Source organism: Limanda limanda, chromosome 16 (assembly GCF_963576545.1).
Source record: "Limanda limanda chromosome 16, fLimLim1.1, whole genome shotgun sequence".
NCBI lineage: Eukaryota > Metazoa > Chordata > Actinopteri > Pleuronectiformes > Pleuronectidae > Limanda > Limanda limanda.
The window spans coordinates 15,550,047-15,562,262 of record NC_083651.1 but is presented as its reverse complement, the minus strand read 5'-3'; the positions used below and the strand labels follow the sequence as shown (position 1 = coordinate 15,562,262).

The window sequence follows — 12,216 nt, the reverse complement described above, 5'->3', positions numbered from 1 at the left end:
TGCAATTTCTGTTTTAATTACCAATGAAGCATGGCAGAAAATATCATGGGAGCAGTGTACATGTGGAGCAGCAACACACACTTCTTTCTCACTGATGAGACCATTTGAGGAGATGAGGGCAGGAAAGGTGAAGCCAGAGTAGTTGGGTTAAAATAAGGTACCACAGGAAAAGGATAATCCAGTGAAATCATGCTGCTAGTCCCCGAATGACATGTTAATTATCCCCCCTGAATCTAAATGAGAAATTCATAATTCATTGAAGAGGTTTGGTGTTGCTGTGAAGCCGCAGAGGCAAAGCGGCTCCCATGAGGGTTTCACTCTTTATTCCGGACCAGGAAGGACATCACAGAGCCAAGAGCAGTGTTGAAGCCACACCCATCGTGTGCTGTGCCGTCTACCTTCCCTGCTGCTGCTCAGTCAGATTCAGTGCCACAGTTCAAGAGCCTAATGAAAGGATCTGAACGCCGTCATCAAAGGGAAAAGCTCGGTGGAATAATGTATGTGCACGGGCGAGAAATGTCAGAGGATCCACCTTCATGCCTCCGTCACAAAGGGATCACAGGTGACGTTTGCATTCATTGGCCTCGCCTCTCCTTTGTGAAGTGATGAAGGCAAAGAGTCGCACAAACAGACACAGTCGACTTCACCGCCGTCTGAGCCACACAAACGTGAGCATGTTCCACAAAGACACATCTGTCTTGGTTACCATAGGAACAAGACTTATTATAAAAGGCACGTCTTCTCCCAAAGCACCTGTGCACAGTATAGAAAGCAATGCAGCAGTCAGACATAAGCTTTGATCGTTTTGTCTGTGCAGGATTGTCTCACTGTGACATGCACCACTATCTGTTCACAGCTTTAGTGCTTTATAGAAAACAAAGAGCTGACATATGATTAAAGTAAAAAAATTCAAACCGATGTCACTTGCTCATGTAGACGCCCACACACATTCCCACCAGATTCATGATGGATATCTAATCTAGCATGCTGTAAGGAATAGCTTCAGTGTGGGAGTCTGCTTTCATCGGGTTTTTGTCAACTGGGCATCAGTCTCAGAGCCCATCAACGATAGACTGAGGACGAATTAGCCTCTGGGCTTCAGATGTAGACAGCTAATATTTCAAAATACGTCTTTAGACTGATTTTTAACCCACAGATCAAAGGTTTCGTCAAAAAAACAAGCAATATTACTTTTTATAGGTGTTATAGGTCATGGTGACATTGTGGCTAATCTCTATTTCAAAGCAATCTGCATATAAATACAGATAAATAAAAAAGCAGATAGTGCATTTTGGTCGAAGTTACGCCTCCTTTGCTCTCCAAGGCAACCAAAGTTTGCTCAAACGTGATTGGTCAAACTAGAAAAGGAAACCAGAAGGCTTCCTGCTCAAAACCTCGTCCCTCCACATCTACAGACTCTGGATATTGACCTGCAAAATCTGTTCATAGACATTAACAGAACTGGAAACACTTTTTGTTATCTATTTAGGTTTTACTGCAAGATTGACAACTTATATCCTCACACTTTATTAACACACAGGTTGGTTGGACAGTGGCATGCTGTTCAGTATCTCTATCATGGCTGGAAGGTTACTGGTTGCCCTTGACAACAGATTCTTGCAATCCCAATGCCGTCCTGATTCTGATACAACTCTTTCTGATGAGGACAATTCAATGAAACATATCCTCATCTTTACGTCTCACGTCCAGCTGTGTGGGGTTCCAGTCTCCTCTAACCTGTTTGTATTCTTAACCATCAGCCTCCAGATCATTTCCCCCTGCTGCTCCTCTCCTGTGGCTCCCAGGACCCGATTACATTTCGGGGGAGATGGCTGTATGTGGGAAATCAACCAACCTACTCAACCCCTCCGCCCCCACATCCTGCTGCGGGATTTCAATTTCCGTGCCACGAGAGAGAAGAGCCAACCGAGGGGTTCAGAGTTCATGTGAGGAAAAGCATGAGAATGTCAGTCAGTGCAAGAATGATGCAAGACCCATGAATAGCGTTGGTCACATTACCCAACACTTTGAACATTTTCAAGCTCCAACGTGTTTTATTCACCAGTGGAAAATCAAAAAAGAAAAGGGGGGGGTTTCATCTTTGTCCCGCTCGTGTGAGCCTTGGAAACCACAGCACTGCCTCTACAGTCGCACACAAATCTTCCATTTATGCTTTAATGATGACACTAAGCATATGACCCACCCCCCCCAAAAAAATTCCCAATCCCTGCCACCTCAAACACAATGCCATCTTTCAAGGGGAAACTGGGTCAACCAGCGGTGACACCTACAGGAGCTAATAATTCTTTTTAAAAAATGAATATCTGTCATATCTTAAGTCGGGTATTTGCATGCAAAAAAGCAGCGAGCTGGGCTGTGTCTCCTGAATACGTTAGTCATAATTGGTGTGCAGCAGCGAATCCCTACGCTGGCGCACTACACTCACATTAATGCTCTGCATGGAATCCCCCCCCCCCCCTCCCCTACTCCTCCGTGGCAGATATCAGTGGAAGACAGAAATCTGCAGCACAGCAACCGAGCTCCGACGCTCCTCGTCCTCCTCCACGTGTAGCCATGGCAACTCACACACAGACCAGCGTGTGGCCTTTCAAAGATTAACTTGTATAGGGTTGAAACTCACAGCAGTCGATGTATGTTAATGGAAACGGCATCGTGCAAGGATCCAAACCACCCTTCAGAGGTAGTGTATAAATGTATGCTGCAGCTCAAAGGTCATGGCAGTCGTCGCGATATAGAGCTTCCAGCAGCGGAGAGAGGGATGAGAAATGACAGGTAATTCCTTTCGATGGCAGGAGGTCACGTTAAGTAGCTGCATGCAGAATAAGCACAGATTTAAGTGGGTTGAATCAATACAATCGGGATATCAGGGTTTATTAAGAGAAATAAGAAATCTTTCTCTATTCCTGAGGCTCCCAAAAGTGAACAAATGTGACATATTAGAAGAAAAGACACTAGTGACAAACATTAGACGACTAAATGTTGGATTCCTGTCTCTTACTGTCTTCCCGGTCAGGGGAACATGGGAAACAAAAACACACAGGCACTATGTATTACCTCCGCTATTTAAGTTAGGCTTTCATCTGTGTCTTTGTTTGTTTTTTTAACAGGATTGCGCAAAATTTACAAAACAAATTAACATTTCTTGATTAACACAACAAAACTTGGAAGGATTTGGTATGGGTCAACGAAGAAGCCTTTCGATTTTTGGTGCAGTTCCGGATAAGGGATGAGTTTCATTTTCGTTGATTTCTCAGAGAATAATTCATGAATCTTAATGGACAAAAAATCATCCAAATTCAAATGTATGTGTATGCATTCTAATGTGATTCTAGTTCTTACACTGTCTCTAACAATCCTCTCATTCACCACTGTCTTTCCAGACAAGCTAAACCTTTAGAGGGGATTTTGCCATGGTCACCGTCTTGCATCGTTCTCCTACATAAAATCCATTCTCCACAACAGAAGCAAAATAAGGCTAAAAACAACCATCTGCGTCAGAGGAGCCACAGCGCTGTTAATCTAAATAGATCTCAGTGTCACCCATGCATGACTCATATTAGTGAAAGGATATAGTGACAGTAATGGATTCAGAAAACTCACTGACATGGTGCGAAATGGGTGAGAGAGTTGGATTCGTAGCTCTGAGCTGCGTAGCTCCTGCCCCATTCTCCCGAATCCTCTAGCAGCCAATCAAATCCCATTTGTATTCATTTTTTTGGCCAATGACAGCTCATCAAGCAGCGCTGGTGCCAAATGATCCTCTGCGCCCAATTTATTCAAGCACCACCTCAGTTCTCCAACCTAAGACGCTGTGAGGCTGGGGAAGCAGACCGTGTCCCCAGCACAGGGCCGACTCTAACAGGATTTAGAACAGAGCTTGAGACCTCTCTCTGTGCTCTGCCTTCCATTACAGTCCACGTGTCATATTTTTCAAACACACAAAATGAAACAGGATATAGTGGGAATGTTCGGTGGTCTGTAATGTGTGTTGAATTTCAATTATTTTAACCTGTCTCACTGTGAGGCGGCAATGTAGCAGAAAAGGAAATTCACCAGACGCTCTTCATATTTGTACATGTGAGCTGGAACTACATGGTTTTATTGTTTATGCTCATATATCTATTATTTTTCCTATTAATGCTTTCTTGTATAAGCTACAATCAAAAATAAATCTGATGTGAAATAAATCAAGGAATATGTTTTAGTTAGGTCAGAAATAATCGATATGTTCATTAGCATTAAATCTGCTTAATAATTCGGTCAATAAAATGTCAGAAAGCTAATTAAAAACTCGACGTTGGGCCATCAACTTGTTTTTTATGTTCAGCCTGGAGTCCAAAGAAGAAGGATATTCAAATTAGTATAGAATGAGAGAAGCACATCACTTATAGCTGAGATTCTGGCACGAGAGAATGTTTGGCATATTTACTTGAAATGTGACTTAAACGAGTTGCTGAATAATTTTTCAATTCACGGACTCATTATTTCAGCTCGAGTCTTCAGCAGACAGACTGGTTCTGGCTGTGGCTCCTTTGTGTCTAACCCTGTTAAAATCAGTGTCAGGAACCTATTACTAATGTTTCTGCAGTGAGGAAAACTATGATAATCCACATCCACAATCTTATATCATGATACACAACAATAGAACTGCAATAACCCACCTTATATATTAATTAATGTAAAAAAAAAATCCCCAAATCAGTATTCTATTTAAAGTTAGTGCAAGAAGTGTATTTTATGATTATTACAATTTGCATGTAGTTGTTTTCCAACTGCATATGTCACGTGAATATTTTGGTCGAATCATGGTTGAGTGGTGTGGTATAAATTGGGCTAATAAGCTCAGATGGATAATAACCACCGGGCACATTCAAGTCAGCAGGAACATAACCGAGGTAGGAACTGAACCGTGAATAAAATTGAGGTCTAAACCAAAACATGGATTTGGAGAATCGTTAACGCCCTGTTATTCAAATAGGTTGTTATCCAATCCCTGGACTTTTACTACCCAGACTCTCCATGTGTATCTGATCATCGATCCACAGGAGGCAACAAAGCAGAACAATCCCAGTTCCCCTCTGAACTGCTGGTCGCTCTGTGGCTGAAGAACCCCACAGCCTCCGCTGAAGACAGAGCTGAAAGAAGCCCTTCATCATGTTTCTACTCATTAAGTCAGGACCTCATTGCCATTCAGCTGAAAGCGAGGCACACTGGAGCCGCTCTAATTGTTTGCCATCACAATGAATGGCTGACAGCAGAATACGGTGAAAAGAGCAGCGAGTGGCGGGTTGATGTTAAGCCCTCTGGACTGGTGTGACAGTCTTGCTCTAAAGCAGGAAGGTCCTTCCTCTTGTGACCTTGCCCCCTTTAGTCTGGGTGGTCCCTGCTGTGAACGCTGGCTGTAAACAAGCTTTACAGTTGGTTATGGGAGGGGGGATCTTCCTTGTGCATCAGATCTTATTTTGTGTGGTCACAGTTTGGTTAAATTTAACTGGTTACAAGCAGTGGAAGCCAAAACATCTAGTCATTAGCTGCTGCATGTCATATCTCACTCTGTGCACGCCTGTATCTTCTCCTCTGTGACCGATGTTGACATGTGAGTGATAAACTGTGGATCCAACCATGAGAATGATGCACTGAGATCATGGGCAGCACAGCCAGATTCTCAGTAAGAGATAAATTACACCCTGACACATGAAGTCTGCAGCTAATACTGTGACTCAGAGGGTCCACCTCAAGCTGAGTATTACATGGGCATGTGTATTAAGTATACAAGGATTATAGGCTTCCATGTTTTCTCTCATCTGTAGAGTATTAAACGTTGCTAATCAAAAGCTGATACTGAGTGTATCAGCCCCACATGCAGCACCGATGCTTCGCACCAGCTGCGTCCTGTGTTCAGAAAACAATGCAAGAACATTTCCCTCTTTGTTCTGGTGTTATTAACATACAGTCTTGTGGCTTTGCAGCAACATTGAAACAGATTTTTACAATCTAAAGCACATGGAGCAAAAAAAAGGTAGGGTATCGAACAACAGCAGAAAGAAAGGTCGCAGAACTGGGCGCATGGGTTCAAAAAAGGTTGACTGTGGTCTCTTAGGCCCTGTCCACGCTAATTTTTAAAAATAAACCTACTTCTGCGTTTGACGTAACTAAAACAGAGAATTTCACAAACACCTTCCAATGTGCAGATTTAAAAAAAAACTCTGGTTTCTGCTTGTTTGAGCATTCGTAATCGTTTTGGAATTATTGTCTTGACGGAGATATTTTGTAAAGATAAGAGAGAGATTGTTTTGAAAACCAGGGGGGAAATATGAATTCCCAAAATATCTGCAGTAGTGTAGACAAAGCCTTAATTAATCATCGGTTTGTTTGAAGCACGGCATGCGATGAACAGAGTGCCATCTCCCATTCCATTTAAAAACCAAGTGCGTTTGCACCTCTGTGAATTACTGTGGATTTGCCAGGTAGTAAAACCGAAGGGTTCTCTGTAGAGGAAACAAGTCTGTTGGTTTAAATACCTTTGGGTATTGATAGGCTGTTCAAATTATTATCCAATTTCATTCATCATTACTGCTGCACGGCCCCTTGTGTGTGTGTGTGTGTCTGTTTGTGTAAGCAAAGTGTAGGAGTGCTGTATACCTGCCTTGGCACAAGTTACTATGAAGATAAAGCTCCATTAAAATAACAGTTAAAAAAAAATAAAAAATAACATATAAAATAGTGATGTCTTCTACTTCAGTCCAGGTTTTTGTCAATCGTTTTCTGCTGCCTCAAGATGCCAGGAATCAACAATACTCCCTCACTTTAAGAGCTCTACACTGGGGTGTGTTTGGTATTTAAACATGATTGATATACAGAAAAATGATTAGAGCATCGTTCTTAAACTAGCAAAGATGCCTGGTTGATGCTTGGCGACACTTTGCACCGGGTGTTAGGGCCCGACCAAGAGTCCAGCGCCACGTCAGCCATGTTTCACTTAGTTACAGTGCTGCTTTGAGCTAAATGTTCACAATGATTAAATGCTGATATTTACCATTTTAATCACCTTAGACCTAAACACTATTCACAGCTGAGGTTTAGGTTAATTCACTGTCCTCAGTATCCAAACAAGAGATAATCCCAGATATTTCACTGTATAAGTGACATTTTTGATTTATCTTCAGTGAACAAAATTCTCGAGCCATGCATCCAGCAGCTGTTGGGACATTTGCTAATTGGAAAACTTCATGGGAAAAAGGGGAATCATCCAAACCATTAGGGTTCATCCTCTGAGGACCATGAATGGGCTTCATTTCATGTCAATCCACTATATTTCAGTTTCAATCAGATGAGTTGTATTTGTGCCTGTATATTCATTTGCTGGTGACTGTATTGGTGAGTACAAAAGTAAAACTAATTCAGAGTGGTCTAACGAGACAGACCATTCTCATATGGAAAGCATATGGGTTTGTAATTAATGAATTTCTTTTCACAGTAGCCTTTTACTCGGGCTGAACTGTGACTGTAATGGATAAAGCGACGGCTGGGGAGGACAGGCTGCAGTCCTCAGTGGCTCATTACGGAGAGAGAGGTCGAATCGGAGCAGAAGTGTTAAGTGAGAAACACAGTGTGTGTCTGAATTCCTAATGTTGGAGTCTTTGCTGCTCGCGTCAGGACTGAATGAGAAGCCGGACATTCCATATTAGGTTGTATTTGTTGGTCTTTCACCAATAAGGTTTGGCTAATGGAGCATGTTTCCTTGATTCACAGGAATGAGCATGACTCCCCTCCCTCTCTCCCTCCCTCTGCTCTGCCATCATCACCCCATCCCCCTTCTTTCTATCCCCTAAATCCATGCTACAGTCACTCTCTTCACAGGCAACTTCTGCAGAGCGTCCACCAGCCATCAGCAAACATAAGCATCAAAACATCGGCACAGACAATGCTGGTGTGTGTTCGCCTGAGGACTGCGAGACAGACGGGCGGCTGCAGTTTGGGATTTCCTGCTCTACTGAACTCTGCACGAGTGAAATAGGCAGAAGCAAGCTGTCAACTTGAAAATAATTCCCTTCAAAATCAATAATAAATAGGTGCAATCAGAGAGGCTTTTTTCGGAGCTTTCTCGAATCATTGCCAGTCCGGCGTCCTCCAGGTTTGTGGAGCCAGACATCATCAGCAGCATCCACACAAGTGTGTTCACAGCCACAGTGCTAAGTAGGCCACAGCATGGTATGTGACCCACGAGATGGCTCCATGGCCCCTTTTTGTTTCTCAACCATCTGATACTCTGCCCGCTGAGGTGGAAACTTACCCCTCTGAACCAGAGGAACCGAGCTGGAGCCTCCAGTATCGGTGACAGGGTGAGGGCGGGACGTTTTATGTTTTTTTCTTAAAGAGAAGACAGCAAAAAAAAAAGTCCTGCCTCCTCACGTTGACTATAAAAACATGTGAGATTAACAGCTTCTTGAACAACGCCGTATGTTCCGGCTGCTAACAGCAAAGACTGGATAATTGCTTGACAGTTGTGTGTTGTAGACCGTGCAGTTATCTCGCCCCACCGCTGCAGGGGGAGAGATTAAGAGATCAGATGCAGGATCTGTGTTGATGTATGTTTTTTGTGTCTTCTCTCTCAGGTGCCCCAAGTAAAGATGAGATTTGTGGGATAATACTAGGTTAATGAAAATAAACTCCTAGGATCCATTTGCCCTTGCTAAGTCGAATTCTTGAGAGGCATCTATACCTTCAAAATGGTCATGTCTATCAACAGCATACATTTGGAATATTATAAATCCATTTTGCCTTTACTTTGTACTTTAATTCAATAGGAGAAAGGATTCAACCGTAGCACTGAGCTAAATCTAAAAACTTGAACATGTTTCATGTTTTGCACTGATTTCTTTTTACGATAACAGATTTTTCCACCTTGGAATGTGAGCTCATGAGTGAGGAAAATGTGTCCTTGGATTCCTCTGGGCAAAAACAATATCAAGCCAGCTGAGATTTATATCTCAAATGCTGACTTTGATACATGGAGGATAAAATGTGTGTTAAATTGAGCATAAATAAAGCTCTGTGTTACCGGAGGGTCTTTGTTACCCTCTCCTGAGCGGCGTCTTGACTGCTGAAGAGCCAGAACTTTTATCTAGTATAATCTCTACAGAACCAAACCATAACTGCATGTGTGAGGTCCACCCAAAGCCCAGCAAGGAGAGCCAGGGTCACACATGTGTCATATCTCTGCTGCGACATTTGCTCATAAAAAGTTCCACTGTGTTTATCCCAGTGTCAGAGCTGCTGTTCGGTTGACTGATTCTGAAGGTGATTTCACACCAGAAAGTCCAGAGCAAGGTCCAATCCAATGTACGTGTCTTTGTTACATTGTTAATATTTGATCCGGTTAGTTTTGGTTTCCCATTGCAGTTTAGGGAGCAAGCTAAAGACTAACTGGTTTGTAGACGAGCAGCAGCTGACGTAGGCGTGTTGTCAATTCGTCGAGTAGTAGTCATGAATGATCCACTTCATTTTCTGGATTTGGTTTCTACTGTAATATCATTTTGGTATTACAACCAGCATCCCCCACTTCAGGCGCAGCACTCAACACTAGTTTGAATTGGCTTCATCATTCCAATATCATATCATCAGAGGCGAAGCTGCAAGCAAAACTGGAGAGCCTGGGCAACTCCGTTTAATGCTGCAATTGTTCTGAAATCGGTCTGAATTATTCAAAAGCGTGTTTTCACTCTGCAAATGAACCGAACCATGGTTCAGTTTGATCTGGACTGAGACCAGTTCTTCTCGTTGGTCCATTGGTCCCAAGTGGTCCGAGGCACCTTTCACACCTGATATTTGGGTTTGAACCAAACTGAAAAGTCAAACCACGTAGGTGTGAAAGCGTCATAGAACTTTATAAACAGCTACTGTATGCTAACAAAGCTCAGCTTGAGCACTGTATTTGACTACAGGCTTGATTCCCTTCTCCATCTGTTCTACCTGATTTCAGATGGAGGCATCACCGGCTGAATGATAATCAGCTAACAAAGGCGGGGATTGAAGAGGGGCAGCACATAAGCTTCCTGTCTTGCAAATACTTGAGTGCACATTCCCGAGAATTTTGTCTCGTTAAACAAAAACAAATTAGGCTTTAATGCCTCACCTAACCCGGAGCATACACAAAACAGTGTAGTCTAAATGAGGCCAATCAAATGGGATCTCAATGTGAGAATCTAGCGAGCCTTAAGTATTTAGTACAACACATGATACCACTAGAAAGATTAGCAGTCATGCACGGGAAGCGCCGCCGCCTGCTTTGAACAACATTTACCCATACTGCCTTGGGAAACAGCCAGAAGGGCACATCTACTACCCTACGCTTCACACTCTCTAACTGGCAGTAAAGCTGCGGAGCTTTACTGCCAAACCCCATTCATACACATCAAATGAGTCCCCTGTGACTGCGGCTGTATCCGTTTCACCAACCCTACTCCACGTTCCTCTACCTCATCTCGCTCACGTGTGGGCTGGACGGGTTGTGGTCAAAGAATATGGCTGGTTCTTTTATTTTAAAACAAATTACTGTCTTTTCACATGCTCCACCCTGTGTGCAGTCTTATCATCTTCTGTTATTTCATGTATTTTTCCTGCCTTTTTACAATTTGCACAGAATCCAGACCAATATTCAGTTTCTAGGGCTTTGAGACATCTCTAACTTCAGATTTCAGCTTTCATGCTAATAAAATAATTAGTAATTAACCATCTGTATCTATTTTTAGCTCCACTTACATAATCCATTGTCACATAATCTGTGCAAATGGATTAGACCAGTGTCTATATTTGGGTGTCTGTGATGAGAAAGTTAATCCTCTGTATTCTGACAGTATGAATGGAATTCAAAGAGCAAACCGTCTTATTCCAAAGATATTTTAAGAACTGTTGTGTGTCTTGTCCATGGTTTCCAAGGAAAACCTCAGAGGTTTTCAGGAAGTCACAGTGGAAGAAAACTTGTGTTGCAAATGCAGAAGCACAAGTTTAAGATTGTTTGGGATATTTAGAAGCAATTATCAGAATTACAACCACAATAAACTAGAAGAACCTTGATATTATGAGAAACATTCTATTCTCATCCATGTTTTCACCATCATGCAATTGCCATGCCAACCTGTTACCAGACTGCTGCTGCTGCTGTTGCTATGACGAAAATGGGAAAAGCTTCTTGGCCATTGTGCAATAATGAAAAGTCACCTTCTGGCATTAGTATTCCCACTGAGATAACAGGCTTGGCCGAGAAAGCAATAACAACTCACCGAGATGTCAAAGAGCTCCTCTGTGTCGTCCAGCATACGGACCCTGATGGTAACATGTCGTCCGGAGGGCATGGCCGGGGGTCTGTGCCCGGGGTCCAACGTGCTGATGCCAAGAGTCTCTGGGGCTCCGAGACGCTGCCCTGCTCCGGACGCCATTTGTTCTGGGTCAGGCTCCACCATGGTACACTGCACTACTCACTGCCCGGCCTGCAGAGAAGCTGAGAAAACATAAAGTCAGAGATATAGAAATGCTATCTTGCACTCAATCACCTGCACAAGAACACACAAAAATGCAGTAAAAATGAACCCGGTAGTTAGAAACCTCCTCTAACAGAGCATCAATGGTGCAGAAGGTGAAATACAATGAATCCATCGCGGCCCAGAGTACAAGGCTGCACCACCCTGTGTGTCACACCAACAGAGTAATTGCAAACGCAGTATTTGCACGTTCCCCACTAATGGCTGATAATTCCTGCCTGTGGGAGAACCAATTACTGTAAAAAAAAAAAAAAAAAGATCCAAGCGTGTTCTTGGTTTCAAAGCAGAAATTGGGGAGGCATAATTTGATTTGACAGACGAGTCACAGGGCCGGAGTGTAAAATCAAAGAGTCAATACGATCACAATTGATTTGGGAAGTCGTAAAAGCAAAAGGCATTAGGGCCGAAGACGCACAGTGTGACAGACATATTTAGTTTTAACAGGTCTCAAGGGGAAATGTCAAATTTCTAATGTGAACTGACTGGGCGGTAAATTTGACTAATTAAAGACAACGTGTAAAATGTACATCTAAATCTACTGCATTTAGATTCCTCTGTGACTTCAACCCACCTAAATTTACCACATATTGATTTACTTTCAGACTGACAGGTCTATACAGTGGGCAAGACAGAATGGATAATGGTTGAAATTGAA

The 12,216-nt window shown here is 42.8% G+C and overlaps 1 protein-coding gene across 1 annotated transcript in view; it reads right to left on the bottom strand.

The window, feature by feature from the left end:
• Nucleotides 1-11,483, bottom strand: part of LOC133021669 (FERM, ARHGEF and pleckstrin domain-containing protein 1) — a 50,518-nt gene extending 39,035 nt beyond the window's left edge. Inside the window, exon 1 of the mRNA XM_061088616.1 lies at nucleotides 11,304-11,483. Within this exon, the coding sequence (XP_060944599.1) occupies nucleotides 11,304-11,483 (180 nt within the window). The remainder of the gene's footprint in view (nucleotides 1-11,303) is intronic.
• Nucleotides 11,484-12,216: the final 733 nt, after the last annotated feature.